The 16581-nt window shown below is 44.7% G+C and overlaps 1 protein-coding gene across 1 annotated transcript in view; it reads left to right on the plus strand.

The window, feature by feature from the left end:
• The window catches only part of obscnb (obscurin, cytoskeletal calmodulin and titin-interacting RhoGEF b), an 821414-nt gene that overhangs the window by 757527 nt on the left and 47306 nt on the right, over nucleotides 1-16581 (plus strand). The window contains exon 110 of the mRNA XM_060825732.1: nucleotides 1364-1516. Within this exon, the coding sequence (XP_060681715.1) occupies nucleotides 1364-1516 (153 nt within the window). The remainder of the gene's footprint in view (nucleotides 1-1363; nucleotides 1517-16581) is intronic.

Genomic DNA, 16581 nt, shown 5'->3' on the forward strand with positions numbered 1-16581 from the left:
ATATTCAGCAACACCAGAATCAGGCTTGAGCCAATGTGTGGCATGAATATTACTTGTCACTTAAGTGTCAGGCAGAGGCTATGTCCAACAGCAGAGAATCTAACCATCCCCCATTGATACTCAATGGTATTACCATCACTGAATCAGCCGTTATCAACATCCTGAGAGTTATAATTCGACCTAATACTGAACTAGATCACCCATGTATATGCAGTGGCTATAGAGAAGATCAGTGACTGGGCATTCTGCACTCTACCTAACTTCACATAAATTATAGTACATATGGATTACTCTCCATTTTCCAGGATTGGTACAGCTGAAGCAACATTCAAGAAGCTCAACATCATTCAGGACAAACAGAACAGTATAGCACAGGAACAGGCCCTTTGGCCCACCATGTCTGTGCTGACCATGATGCCATTCTAAACTAATCCTATCTACCTGTATATGATCCATATCCCTCCATTCCTTGCCTATTCATGTGCCTGTTTGACTGCATCTTCAGACAGCCCATCCACCATTTCAAATACTCACTGTATTGCTTGACACACAGGAGTAGCAGTGTATACTGGATTCAGTGCAGCAGCACACCAAGACTCCTCTGACAACATCTTCCATGCCCACAACTTCTACCACTTAGAAGGACAAGAGAACTACATACATGGAACACCCCCCACCTGCAAGTTCTCCAAGCCACTCACAGGCCTGTTTTGGATATGTATCACCTTTCATTCAGTGTCACTGGGTCAAAATCCTGAAAACCTATCCCTAAGCGCATTGTGGGTTGTACTCATACAACTTGGACTGTACTGATTCAATAAAGCAACTAACCACTCCCATTTCAAAAGCAAGTAGGGCTGAGCAACAAATCCCACTGAAGTCCATATCCCATGAATGAATAAAAAATATTATAAATCCATGATTGATTGAAATTGGTAAAGAATAAGCCTAATATTAATGGTTATATAGGAATGATATTAAATATGAACAGTTTAAATTTAACTGTTTAAGTGTTACAGATTTCCAAAATGTTATGGTGAAAGTTTAAAGGAGATGTGAGAGGCTTTTTTTTACACAGGGTGTTAAGCGCCTTGAATGTGCTGCCACATACAATATCAATGTTTAAAAGGCACCTTGACCGATACATGAATAAGCAGGTAATAGTGGCGACGCACACCAAGTAGAGAGAAAAGGTTTTTAGTTTAGAAAGGCATTGTGTGTCTGCATAATATTTTATTAATTGTTATTTTGCATCTGAACAACTAGGAATAGGGTACTCTGTGGATTTGTCTGCATAATATTAATTATATTTCCCGAGTCCAGCAAAATGTTGATTAACTTATGTATGTGTCTTTCATTAAAGTTTGACAGGTAGTTCTCCATTTATTGGTGAAAATGACAGAGCAACACTGATGAATGTGAAAGAAGGATCTTTCTCATGGGATGAGCGTGATCAAGATTGTATCAGTGAAGATGCTCAAAATTTCATTACAAGAATAATTAGAATAATTCCACAGTGAGTTTAAATTGGCATTGGCTGTTACTGTGACTTGAACATATTATCTCACTGTTGTGTCTCTATCTTAATTTGATTTTCTTTAATTGCTTGACTTAACTTTTTCCATTGAATTGAAAAAGGGAACAAAATAACATTTTTTTCAATTACTAGCATGTTCTCTATACATTTATCTGATTATTTTCCTAATCAACCTGTTATTACACACTTCTGGAGCAGGTGAGACTTGAACCCAGATCTACTGGCTCAGAGGTAGGGACACTACCACTGCATCACAAGAGCCTGTATGTGGTTAAGTAATTTTTTTCTAATCAGCATGTTCAGAGAGATGTTACAGAGCTCTGGAACAGGTGGGACTTGAACCCGGGTCTTCGGGCTTACTGCCACTGTGCCACAAGAGCCCGTAATGATTGAGTACCCTGTGCTGACTTATAAACATCACCTGCAATAAGATGATTGATTGATTTTGTTGTAAGACTTCACACTGGCAGGAGTTAGCTCAAAAGTCAGACACGGAACATTTTATGGTCAATTCCGAATGCACTCAATATAACAAATTGGCATCCAGGTACCAGTTAACGAGTGATTTCTCCAATTTTAAAATGTAAATCCTGGAAAGATAAGCATGGTGGGACCTCAAGGCTGGAACCAGGCTGAAGCCTGTCCTGTACTGTCAAGAGAGAAGGGAACATAGGTAAGGGGACAGAGTTAAGTTTCATTATCTAAAGTGAAGTGATACACTTTGAAAGGAGTATTTGACAACAAAGTATTCAATGATCAGCATGACACTAGGAAGTTCTGTGGAACAAAGGTACATAGAACATAGAAACATAGAAAAATACAGCGCAGTACAGGCCCTTCGGCCCTCAATGTTGCGCCGACCGAATCCTACCTAACCTACACTAGCCCAATAACTTCCAAATGCCTATCCAATGCCCGCTTAAATGACCATAAAGAGGGAGAGTTCACCACTGCTACTGGCAGGGCATTCCATGAACTCACAACCCGCTGTGTAAAGAATCTACCCCTAACATCTGTCCTATACCTTCCACCCCTTAATTTAAAGCTGTGTCCCCTTGTAACAGCTGACTCCATTAGCGGTAAAAGGTTCTCAGTGTCTACCCTATCTAAACCCCTAATCATCTTGTACACCTCTATCAAATCTCCCCTAAACCTTCTTTTCTCCAATGAGAACAGCCCCAAGTGCCTCAGTCTTTCCTCATACGATTTTCCTACCATACCTGGCAACATCCTGGTAAACCTCCTCTGCACTCGTTCCAATGTCTCCACATCCTTCCTATAGTATGGCGACCAAAACTGCACACAATACTCCAGATGAGGCCGCACCAGAGTCTTATACAACTGCAACATGACCTCAGTACCTTGGAATGTTTGTCCGTAGATCTCTAAAAGCAGAAGGGCACATTTGTAGGATGGTGAAGAAGGCATATTGGAACTTTGCCTTTACCAGTCCAGACATGGATTGCAAAAGCAGGGCAGTCATGCTGAAGTTGTATAAAACTTTGGTGAGACCTTCCACACCTAGACTACTGTGTGCAGTTCTGATCGCTGTCTTACAGGAAAGGTATGATTGCACTGGAGGGAGTGCAGAGGCAATTCACCAGAATGCAACCTGGAATGAAAATTTAAATCGTGAGGATAGACTTGGGTAGTTTTTATTAAAGCAGAGAAGACTGAGGAGTAATTTAACTGAGGTCATAGAGTCATAGAGATGTACAGCATGGAAACAGACCCTTCGGTCCAAGTCGTCCATGCCAACCAGCTGTCCCAACCCAATCTAGTCCCACCTGCCAGCACCTGGCCCATATCCTTTCAAACCCTTCCTATTCATATACCCATCCAAATGCCTTTCAAACTTTGCAGTTGTACCAACCTCCACCACTTCCTCCGGCAGCTCATTTACATGTATCAGCCTCTGTGTGAAAAAGTTGCTCCTTAGGTCTCTTTTATATCTTTCCCCGCTCACCCTAAATCTATGCCCTCTAGTTCTGGACTCACTGACCCCAAGGAAAAGACTGGGGTCTATTTATCCTATTCATGCCCCTCATAATTTTGTAAACCTCTATAAGGCCACCCCTCAACCTCCGACGCTCCAGGGAAAACAGCCCCAGCCTGTTCAGCCTCTCCCCACAGCTCAAATCCTCCAAACCTGGCAACATCCTTGTAAATCTTTTCTGAACACTTTCAAGTTTCACAACATCTTTCCGATAGGAAGGAGAACTGAATTGCACTCAATATTCTAACAGTGTCCCAACCAATGTCCTGTACAGCGGCAACATGATGTCCCAACTCCTGTACTCAATACTCTGTCCAATAAAAGAAAGCATACCAAATGCCTTTGTCACTATCCTATCTACCTGCGACTCCACTTTCAAGGAGCTATGAACCTGCACTCCAAGGTCTCTTTGTTCAGCAGCACTTATCATTACCATTAAGTGTACAAGTCCTGCTAAAATTTGCTTTCCCAAAATGCAGCCCCTCGTATTTATCTGAATTAAACTCCATCTGTCACTTCTCGGCCCATTGGCCCATCTGATCAAGCCTCCTGTTGTATTCTGAGATAACCTTCTTCACTGTCGACTACACCTGCAATTTTGGTGTCATAGAACATAGAATAGTACAGCACAAAACTGGCCCTTCAGCCCACGATGTTGTGCCGACCACTGATCCTCATGTATGCACCCTCAAATTTCTGTGACCATATGCATGTCCAGGAGTCTCTTAAATGTCCCCAATGACCCTGCCACCACAACTGCTGCTGGCAATGCATTCCATGCTCTCACAACTCTCTGTGTAAAGAACCCGCCTCTGACATCCCCTCTATACATTCCTCCAAATAGCTTAAAATTATGACCCCTCGTGTTAGTCATTTCTGCCCTGGGAAATAGTCTCTGGCTATCGACTCAATCTATGCCTCTCATTATCTTGTATACCTCAATTAGGTCCCCTCTTCTCCTTCTTTTCTCCAATGAAAAAAGTCCAAGCTCAGTCAACCTCTCCTCATAAGATAAGCCCTCCAGTCCAGGCAGCATCCTGGTAAACCTCCTCTGAGCCCTCTCCAAAGCATCCACATCTTTCTTATAATAGGGCAACCAGAACTGGACGCAGTATTCCAAGTGTGGTCTAACCAAAGTTTTATAGAGCTGCAACAAGATCTCACGACTCTTAAACTCAATCCCCCTGTTAATGAAAGCCAAAATACCAAATGCTTTCTTAACAACCCTGTCCACTTGGGTGGCCATTTTAAGGGATCTATGTACCTGCACCCCAAGATCCCTCTGTTCCTCCACACTGCCAAGAATCCTATTCTTAACCCTGTACTCAGTTTTCAAATTCGACCTTCCAAAATGCATCACCTCGCATTTATCCAGGATAAACTCCGTCTGTCACCTCTCAGCCCATCTCTGCATCCTGTCAATGTCCCGCTGCAGCCTACAACAGCCCTCTATACTGTCAACGACACCGCCAACCTTTGTGTCATCTGCAAACCTGCTGACCCATCCTTCAATCCCCTCATCCAAGTCATTAATAAAAATTACAAACAGTAGAGGCCCAAGACAGAGCCCTGTTGAACACCACTCACCACAGGCTTCCAGGCAGAATATTTTCCTTCTACTACCACTCGCTGTTTTCTGTTGGCCAGCCAATTCTGTATCCAGACAGCTAAGTTCCCCTGAATCACATTCCTCCTGACCTTCTGAATGAGCCTACCATGGGGAACCTTATCAAATGCCTTGCTGAAGTTCATAAATACCACATCCACATTTCGACCCTCATTAACTTTTCTAATCACATCCTCAAAAAACTCGATAAGGTTTGTGAGGCATGACCTGCCCCTCACAAAGCCGTGTTGACTGCATTTAATCAATCCATGCTCTTCCAGATGGTCATAAATCCTATCTCTCAGTATCCTTTCTAACACCTTGCAGACGACAGATGTGAGACTTACTGGTCTGTAATTGCCGTCATCTGAAAACTTACTAACTGTGCCACTTACGCTTGCATCAAAATCATTTATGTAAATGACAAAAAGTAAAGGACCCAGCACCGATCCTTGTGGCACTCCACTGGTCACAGGCCTCCAGTCTGAAAAACAACCCTCCTCCAACACGCTCTGCCTTCTACCTTTGAGCCAGTTCTGTATCCAAATGGCTAGTTCTCCCTTTATTCCATGAGATCTAACCTTGCTAACCAGTCTCCCATGGGGAACCTTGTCGAACGCCTTACTGAAGTCCATATAGATCATATCTACCACTCTGCCCTCATCAATCCACTTTGTTACTTCTTCAAATAACTCAATCAAGTTTGTGAGATATGATTTCCCACGCACAAAGCCATGTTGACTATCCTTAATCAGTCCTTGCCTATCCAAATACATGTATGTCCTGTACCTCAGGATTCCCTACCTTGCCTACCACCGAGGTCAGGCTCACTGGTTTATAGTTCCCTGGCTTGTCTTACTATCCTTCTTAAAGAGTGGCACCACATTAGCCAAACTCCAGTCTTCCAGCACCTCACCTGTGACTATTGATGATACAAATATCTCAGCAAGAGGCCCAGCAATCACTTCTCTAGCTTCCCACAGAGTTCTAGGTTAACACCTGATCAGTTCCTGGGGATTTATCCACCTTTACCTGTTTCAAGACATCCATCACTTCCTCCTCTGTCATATGGACATTTTGCAAGGTGTCACCATCTATTTTGCTACTTTCTATATCTTCCATATCCTTTTCACAGTAAATACTGATGCAAACTACTCATTTAGTATCTCCCCCATTTTCTGCAGCTCCACACAAAGGCCGCCTTGCTGATCTTTGAGGGCCCTATTCTCTCCCGAGTTATCCTTTTTGTCCTTAATGTATTTGTAAGAACCCTTTGGATTCTCCTTAACTCTATTTACCAAATGCTATCCCATGTCCCCTTTTTGCCCTCCTGTTTTCCCTCTTAAGTAAACTTTTGCTGCCTTTATACTCTATCAAGGATTCACTCGATCTATCCTGTCTCTACCTTACATGTGCTTCCTTCTTTTTCTTAACCAAACCCTCAATTTCTTTAATCATCCAGCATTCCCTATACCTACCAGCCTTTCCTTTCACCCTAACAGGAATATATTTTCTTTGGATTCTCATTATCACGTTTCTGAAGGCTTCCCATTTTCCAGCCGTCCCTTTACCTGCGAACATCTGCCTCTAATCAGCTTTTGAAAGTTCTTGCCTAATACCATCAAAATTGGCCTTTCTCCAGTTTAGAACTTCAACTTTTAGATCTGGTCTATCCTTTTCCATCACTATTTTAAAACTAATAGAATTATGGTCGCTGGCCTCAAAGTGCTCCCCCACTGACACCTCAGTCACCTGCCCTGCCTTATTTCCTAAGAGTAGGTCAAGTTTTGCATCTTCTTTCGTAGGTACATCCACATACCAAATCAGAATGTTTTCTTGTACACACTTAAGAAATTCCTCTCCATCTAAATCTTTAACACTATGGCAGTCCCAGTCTATGTTTGGAAAGTTAAAATCCCCTGCCATAACCACCCTAATATTCTTACAGATAGCTGAGATCTCCTTACGAGTTTGTTTCTCAATTTCCCTCTGACTATTGGGGGGTCTGTAATACAATCTCAATAAGGTGATCATCCCTTTCTTCTTCTTCAGTTCCACCCAAATAACTTCCCTGGATGTTCCCAAAAGAGATCCCAATGGTCCAAAAATGTGAATCCTTCTCCCATACATCAGCTCCTCAGCTATGCATTCATCTGCTCTATCTTTCTATTCCTGCCCTCACTAGCTCGCAGCACTGGGAGTAATCCAGATATTACTACTCTCAAGGACCTCCTTTTTAAATTCCTGCCGAACTCTCTCCCTTCAGAATGTCAACCTTTTCCCTTCCTATGTTATTGGTTCCAATGTGGACAGTGACCTCTTGCTGGCCCCTCTCCCCCTTGAAAACATTCTGCACCCTCTCAGAGACATCCTTGATCCTGACACCAGAGAAGCAACACACCATTCTGATTTCTCGCTGCTGGCCACAGAAATGTTTGTCTGTACCTCAAGAAAGAACCCACTCTACTCACTACTGCAGACTTTCTATAGTGTTCAAGACTGTTGTGAAACTTTAAACGGTTTGGAAAAGATTTACAAGGATGTTGCCAGGGTTGGAGGATTTGAGCTACAGGGAGAGGCTGAATAGGCTTGGGCTGTTTTTCCTGAAGCATTGAAGGCTGAGGAGTGACATTATAGAGATTTATAAAATCATGAGGAGCATGGATAGGATAAATAGACAAAGTCTTTTCCCTGGGGTGGGGGAGTCCAGAACGAGAGAGCATAGGTTTAGGGTGAGAGGAGAAAGATGTTTAAAGGACATAAAGGACAATGTTTTCACTTAGAGGGTGGTACGTGTATGAAATGAGCTGCCAGAGGAAGTGATGGAGGCTGGTACAATTGCAAGATTTAAAAGGCATCTGGATAGGTAAATGAATAGGAAGGGTTTAGAGGGATATGGGCCAAGGGCTGGCAAATGGGACTAGATTAGGTCAGAATATCTGTTGGAATAGATGAGTTAATTGAAAGGTCTGTGTGTGTGCTGTGCATCTTCTGACTATGATTCTCTGACTATGGAGAGAGTGGATAAGGAGCAGCTGGTTCCCTTCATTGAAGAATCAGTCATGAAGGAACACAGGTGAGAGGCAGGAGATTGGGAGGATGTAAGGAAACAATATTTTACCCAGAAGGTAGTAACGATCTGGAATGCGCTGCCTGGGAGAGTGGTACAAGTTAAAAGTCACATAACACCAGCTTATAATCCAATAGGTTTACTTGGAAGTACTAGCTTTCGGAGTGCTGTTTCTTCGTCAGGTACTTAGTGGGACAGGTTCATAAGACAAAACATTTATAGCATAATCATGATGTCATGAAACTGATATGATCTGTTGAACAAACCTAGATTGCTTTTAAGTCTTTCGTCTTTTAGAATGGGTTGCAGGTTTTGATTTGTTAATGTGTAAATCCCAGAACTTATTTCAAGTCACATTCCCAAGATAACTGAAGGTTTTATAAAAAAAGTGACATCTCAGTTCATTCAATGCATTAAAAGTGTGAGGTTAAAGTCTGTCCGTATTCCAAACTCAGACCAGTTCTGTTTCCAAAGTAGGAATTCATAAAATGTCATATGGACTTACCCCCTATAGATTGTGTGCTTTTTGAACAGAATAGAATGTATCTACAAATCCAATTCCGTAATTGGAAGTTCACTCCATACACTTATATGTGTATGTGCATGCATGTGAGTGAGAGTGAGAGAGAGAGAGAGTATATGTCTGTGTCTGTGTATGAGAGAGAGTGTGTGTCTGTGTGTGTGAGTGTGTGAGCACGTGTTTGGTCGAGTGTGCGCATGAGTGTGATGGAGTATAAGCCTGTGAGGGGGTATGTGTATAGCTGTGAATGTGAAGAATGTGTGTGTGTCTTTCTGAGAGAGTGTATGTGCATATGAGAGAGGTTCTCTGTGATGTCTGGGTGTCTGAGGATGTGTGTGTGTACTTGTGCCTGTGTGTGTTAGTATATAGTGTAGTGGGGTCATCTGTAGTGTGCTGAAAATGTGTTGCTGGAAAAGCGCAGCAGGTCAGGCAGCATCCAAGGAACAGGAAATTTGACATTTCGGGCATAAGCCCTTCATCAGGAATGAGGAAAGTGTGTCCAGCAGGCTAAGATAAAAGGCAGGGAGGAGGGACTTGGAGGAGGGGCGATGGAGATGTGATAGGTGGAAGGAGGTCAAAGTGAGGGTGATAGGCCGGAGTGGGGTGAGGGCGGAGAGGTCAGGAAGAAGATTGCAGGTTAGGAAGGCGGTGCTGAGTTCGAAGGATTCGACTGAGACAAGGTGGGGGGAGGGGAAATGAGGAAACTGGAGAAATCTGAGTTCATCCCTTGTGGTTGGAGGGTTCCCAGGCGGAAGATGAGGCGCTGTTCCTCCAACTGTCGTGTTGTTGATCGAGAGCAGGTAAAAGGCCAGCAAGGGGTGTCCAGGTGGATGGGGTGTGTTGGAGGCGGGAGAAGGGGTCGTCAGAGGGTGGGCGAGAGTCTTGGTTGAAAAAGTAGGCACGGAGGCGAAGGCGGCGGAAGAATTGTTGAATGTCTCGTCGCGTGTTGAACTCGTTAATCCGAGGGCATAGGGGAATGAAGGTGAGGCCTCTGCTGAGGACTGATCTTTCATCCTCAGAGAGGGGGAGGTCTGGAGGGATGGTGAAAACACGGCAGGGCTGGGAGCTAGGACCTGCTGTGGGACTGGAGCTGGGAGTGGGGGCAGGGTTAGGCGCAGAGGCGGGTACGGAGATCGGCGTGGGGGCGGGGTTAGGCGTGGTGACAGAGATCGGCGTGGGGGCGGGCTTAGTCATGGTGATGGAGGTCGATGTGGGGGCGGGGTTACACGTGGTGACGGAGGTCGGCATGGGGGCGGAGACACATGAGGCGTTGTGGTCGTGCAGGTTAGTGATGTCATTGGGGGCGGAAGTGGCTGCGGGGAAGGCAACCAAGGGGCGAAATGGCTATGGCGAGAAAGAAACGCTGTTATTCCCGATAGCCACGGGGGTCGCAAATCCGTTGGCGATGGTCTTCCTGGCGATCGTGGAGGCGGTTGTCTGGGCGGCGATCGTGGAGGCTGCGAGGTTGGTGGGGGTGGAAGTGACGTCACGGTCGTCGGCGGCGGTTGGTGCCGCGGGCGCTGTAGCGGCCGCGTGGTTAATAGCGCCCGACTGATTACGGAGGCTGATGGAAGAATCTGGAACAGTTGAGGAACCCAGAGTGTGGGGGTAAGTACATGAAAGTTTTTGGTACTTACTGTCTTTACTTTCTGATATGGCTAGGAAGAACTGTTTGTTTAGTGTATGGATTCTTCTGTAGATGAAGAACAGTAAGTTTGTGAGTTTTGCAAGTTTGTGAGAGTGTTGTCCTGAGCTGGGGTAGGGCTGACTGCAGGGAATGTAGGTAGCGACATCTGTAGTATGACATGAACCCCAGGCTTCGGTTGAAGCCATCCTCATGGGTATAAACGCTGGCTGGAGGAAAATCACCACATATCCTTTAAAAAGTACCTGGATGAGCACCTGGCACATCATAACATTCAAGGCTATAGGCAAAATGCTGGTAAATGGGATCAGGTTGAATATTAGGTGTTTCTCATGTCAGTGCACACTCAATGGACCAAAGGGCCTCTTCTGCATTGTATGATTCGATTAATTGAGTGACAAAACAGACTCAAGTGGCTTGATACTCCTGTTTTTAAGTTTCTAACTGGGTTCAGCTGAGTATTTTGGAGTTTTGTTCCTGGAGAAAGCTGTAAGGCAGAAGGTGAGGGGAATTTTTAATGTCCCAGAAAAACCAACACAGCACTGGTAACCAGTTGCGACACTAATCTCAAGTCGGCACTAAGAGCTCTTGAGAATTTTCAGCTCCTAGCTGGTGTGGGCTGCAAACAGGTTGTGACTTTGCTGCAGCTTGTCAGTTACAGGAGAGCAAGGAATCAGCCAATTCCTGACCAAGGCTTCGAACAAGTCAACAACTCCTGCTCCTCCTGGATTTATTAAACAGAACGAAAGAAAAGTGGGGTCTCGCACAAAATTCAATTTGCTGCACAGTTGCGCTACAGAGGCAGATATAGCCACAAACTGGGCGAGCTCAGACCATTTTTGCCAGGGTTCTGAAACTAGGGCTGATATCTTTATTCCTGAGAATTACGATGAAAGTTTGACATTAGAGGGAACACTGCATCCACTGTTCATAGTTAAATAATTAAACTGGTCTATCAGTGGTCACTGGTGTAACAAACAAATGTTGTAAACAAACTCAAAATCATCAACAGTTTTATTTACTGATGGGAGCATGAAAAATGTGTCACAAGAACTCAGGTGGTTCAGCATGTTTTGATCCAAATATTAGGTCAGTTGGGAAAGCAGTCATTGTAATTAAAAGATGAGAAATATTTTAAAAAGTGCAATGCTAAAGCCACTGAGGTCTGATTTCCTTTCTAATTTGTTGTTGTGGTTTTAATTAATTCCCTATGAACAAGTTCTCTTCTCAGTGAAATTAATAATTAAACCCATGTGTGACCAGTGGGAACCCTAGGTTTCATATGTGCTGCACCATTGGCAGTCACGGGACATAATATTCCCCTCAGTGATGGGAAAGGTGAAAAAAATCAGCACCTGATAAAAAATTATCTCGAAAACATATTCCAATTTTCCACAGAAATGTTTAACGGCATCTTCAACATTGTGCAGCAGAGCCAACATGGTGCAATGAATCTGGCTGTTGCTACTTCTCTCCAAAAGCATTCAAAGGGGAATCTCGGACATTCTTCTCTGGATCCCTCTTACTATTTTTCTTACAAACTATAAACGTAAAATAAATGTTTTACAAATTATGAGTAATAGAAGTAGTATAAATACTCACTTGACCTTACTCACCCAATCAGCTGCTTGCTGTTGCCCCAAGTCACTTTTTGAGGCTCTTCCCACAATGCTTCACTGTGGGGACATTTTTTCCAGACTGCTTTGCTGCAGGACATTCTTCCTAGACTACTTCATTGCAATGCTTACTATGAGTGATTCTTCCAGGACTGCTTCAATGTTGACTGCAGGACACTCTTCCTACGTTAGGTAGAACAAAGCCTTCATTCAACATAACACATTCAGTGCTATGATGGGCAACAGGTTGAGAAGAACCCTGAGGCATCTCCTTTTGACCCTTCCATCATCAGTTAGGCTTCAATGTTTTCAATTCGTGGGCAGACTGCTACACTAACCTCAAATGCTTGAGCATTGTTAAATGTGCAATCTTTGTGTAACTTCTCTGGCAGGCCAATGGGTTATGATTTGCAAACATACAAAATAGGGGCAGAAGTAGACCGATCAACCCCTGAGCGTGCTCTGCCATTCACGAAGATTATGGCCGCTCTGCTTGTGATTCAAATTCCATATTCCCATCTATCCTCAATAATCCGACTTCTGTGCCTATCAAGAATCTATTCATCTCTGTTTTACATTATTCAATTACCCTGCATCCATCACCTTCTGATGCAGAAAATTCCAAAGTTGCATAATCTGTCCTGAAAGTGTAACTCCTGTTGTGGTCCTGTTCGCTGAGCTGGGAATTTCGTCCCTGTCTAAGTGACATCCTTAGTGCCTGGGTGCCTCCTGTGAAGCGCTTCTGTGATGTTTCCTCTGGCATTTATAGTGGTTTGTCTCTGCTGCTTCCAGTTGTCAGTTCCAGCTGTCTGCTGCAGTGGCCGGTATATTGGGTCCAGGTCGATGTGCTTGTTGATAGAATCTGTGGATGAGTGCTATGCCTCTAGGAATTTCCTGGCTGTTCTCTAGCCAAACAGCTCAACTGTCCATTCTTCCTAAAGATTGTATGACTTGATGTTCCTCTTTCTTCTAAACTGCATTGGAAACAGGTCCAACCTATTCTCATAAAAAAAACCCTCATTCCAAATATTGATCTAGTATACATCCTTTGGACCACGTCCAATGCATTTACAAACTTGAATAAAACAGATCATAACCGCTCATAGTATTCAAAATGCAGTCTCATCGATGCCCTGTATAGCTGAAGTGTAACATCTTTACTTTTATGCTTAATTCTATGAGTATGCAATGCTGCACATAATTTACAGGGTTAACGTTTTCTGACACACCCTAATTCCCTCAGCATCTTGGAATTCTGCAGTTCTTCTCCTTTCAAGTAAGACTTTTTTATGCTTTCTTTAAAGTGAACAACCTCAGATTCTCACCCATTATATTCCACCTATCAGATTTTCGGTAACTCACTCAACTACCTATATTTGTCTGCAATGTCCTTACGTCTTCACAACATATTTTACTACCTATCTTGGTATCACCTGTGAATTTAGCTACCATAACTTCACTCCCTTATTTAAGCCATTGATATAAATTGTAAAACGTTTGAGTCCCCAATAAAGACCTCAGAGGAACTCTACTCATCATGCAATCTTTAGAGAGAATGAGCAGATCACCTGCATTTTGTACTTCTCTCAGGCTTGAATGCACTGCATCCCCTTGAGAAGCTACTAGCTAAAATGAACTGTTCATTCCAGATACAAGAAATAAGTGATTCCGTTCTTCTGCTCACAAGGTGGGTGTATGAGTGGAATGATGTGTGCCAGACCCCGGCACAATAACTGGACATCGATTTTAGCCTCAGTGTTCTCCATATTAAAGTAACTTTGATTACAGTCATCAATATTACGGTTCATGACTCCCTAATCTCTGAGGGTATCTGCAGTCAATGAGGCACTTTCTCATGAGAGTTGAGCAATTTTGGCCATTACAACTTATTTTACCCTTAGTGTATCGAAAGAGGCTGCTCATCTCTCAAAAGGGTCTGATGGCATTTTAGGGGTGCGAGTGGAGTAATAATTACATTAAGTTCATTGACATTTATGTGCTACCTGTTTCTGGATTTGTGGTGCTGGAAGAGCACAGCAGTTCAGGCAGCATCCGAGGAGCAGTAAAATCAATGTTTCGGGCAAAAGCCCTTCATCAGAAATAAAGGCAGAGAGCCTGAAGCATTGAGAGATGAGCTAGAGGAGGGTGGAGGTGGGGAGAAAGTAGCATAGAATACAATAGGTGAGTGAGGGAGGGAATGAAGGTGATAGGTCGGGGGCGGTGGAGGGTGGAGTGGATAGGTGAAAAAGAAGATACTGGATCAGTGATGCTGGAAGAGCATAGCAGTTCAGGCAGCATCCAACGAGCAGCGAAATCGACGTTTCGGGCAATTGCCCTTCATCAGGAATAAAGATGAAGGGTTTTTGCCTGAAACGTCAATTTCGCTGCTCGTTGGATGCTGCCTGAACTGCTGTGCTCTTCCAGCATCACTGATCCAGAATCTGGTTTCCAGCATCTGCAGTCATTGTTTTTACCTGGAAAAGAAGATAGGCAGGTAGGACAAGTCATGGGGACAGTGCTGAGCTGGAAGTTTGGAACTAGGATGAGGTGGGGGAAGAGGATATGAGGAAACTGTTGAAGTCCACATTGATGCCCTGGGATTGAAGTGTTCCGAGGCGGAAGATGAGGCGTTCTTCCTCCCGGCTTCTGGTGGTGAGGGAGTGGCGGTGAAAGAGGCCCAGGACCTCCATGTCCTCAGAAGAGTGGGAGGGGGAGTTGAAATGTTGGGCCACAGAGCGGTGTGGTTGATTGTGCGGGTGTCCTGGAAATGTTCCCTAAAGCGCTCTGCTAGGAGGCATCCAGTCTCCCCAATGTAGAGGAGACCACATAGGGAGCAACGGATACAATAAATAATATTAGTGGATGTGCAGGTAAAACTTTGATGAATGTGGAAGGCTCCTTTAGGGCCTTGGATAGAGGTGAGAGAGGAGGTATGGGCGCAAGTTTTGCAGTTCCTGCGGTGGCAGGGGAAAGTGCCAGGATGGGAGGGTGGGTTGTAGGGGGACGTGGACCTGACCAGGTAGTCACGGAGGGAACGGTCTTTGCGGAAGGCGGAAATGGGTGGGGAGGGAAATATATCCCTGGTGGTGGGGTCTTTTTGGAGGTGGCGGAAAGGTCGGCGGATGATTTGGTTTATGCGAAGGTTAGTAGGGTGGAAGGTGAGCACCAGGGGCGTTCTGTCCTTGTTACGGTCGGAGGGGTAGGGTCTGAGGGCGGAGGTGCGGGATATGGACGAGGTGCGTTGAAGGGCATCTTTAACCATGTGGGAAGGGAAATTGCGGTCTCTAAAGAAGGAGGCCATCTGGTGTGTTCTGTGGTAGAACTGGTCTTCCTGGGAGCAGATACGGTGGAGTCGGAGGAATTGGGAATACGGATGGCATTTTTGCAGGAGGTAGGGTGAGAAGAGGTGTAATCCAGGTAGCTGTGGGAGTCGGTGGGTTTGTAAAAAATGTCGGTGTCAAGTCGGTCATCATTTCTTTCTCTCCCTTCCATTTACTGTGAGTGGAATCACAACCTCTGCTTTGGAGCAAAGGGAGCCTACTCTAGTTGACCCTGTTGGTCTGGAAAACAATGATTGTCACCAGGGACATTTGAGCTTGGAGAAAACAGGCCCACTGACAGTTTCCTGCCCAGATGGAGGTCCACCCTCCTCAGCTTGAATTTCTCTTGAGATCATAGGCAGTAGGAATTGGAGGAGCTGGACAATTCTGGTATTTGCTGAGGAAGCCTTTGAGTGTGGCTTCTCTTCCCAATGGGTGCCTACTGGCACCTCTCTATCTTCCTGCAACAAAGAAGCTGCCAGAGTCAGGTCAAGGTCCTCTGTCCTATTCCTCACATGGTGATTGATGCTGAGCACCTATGACTGAATCGTCGGAGTACCTGTGAAGCAGACACTGAGAATGCTTGACCTGAGTCACAGTGACTGTGCTATCCTGTCCACGGAGACAGTCAGACATATGCATGCCAGAGCCAGCATGGTCCTGAAACATTCTGGTTCCTCAGTCCTTCAAATCCAGCTTATCAAGTATCTCTGACAGATTTGCTGTCCCTGTGTTTGGCTGCATTTTCACAAAGTAGTTAATGGCCAAGAAAGTAGTTAATGGCTGAGACTATGGGATCACCATAGGGGCAGCACGGTGACTCATGACGGCACTGCAGCCTCACAGCACCAGGGACCCAGGTTCGATTTCCACCTCGGGCGACTGTCTGTGTGGAGTTTACACATTCTCCCCGTGTCTACGTGGGTTTCCTCTGGGTTCTCCTGTTTCCTCCCACAATCCAAAGATGTGCAGGTCAGGTGAATTAGCCATGTTAAATTGTCCATAGTGTTAGGTCATAGAGTCATAGAGACGTACAGCATGGAAACAGACCCTTCGGCTCAACCCATCCATGCCGACCAGATCTCCCAACCCAATCTAGTCCCACCTGCCAGCATCCGGCCCATATCCCTCTAAACTCTTGCTATTCATATACCCATCCAGGTATCTTTTAAATGTTGCAATTGTACCAGTCTCCACCCCGTCCTCTGGCAGCTCATTCCATACATGTACGACCCCCTGCATGAAAAAGTTGCCCCTTAGGTCTCTTTTAT

Source organism: Hemiscyllium ocellatum, chromosome 5 (assembly GCF_020745735.1).
Source record: "Hemiscyllium ocellatum isolate sHemOce1 chromosome 5, sHemOce1.pat.X.cur, whole genome shotgun sequence".
Taxonomy (NCBI): Eukaryota; Metazoa; Chordata; class Chondrichthyes; order Orectolobiformes; family Hemiscylliidae; genus Hemiscyllium; species Hemiscyllium ocellatum.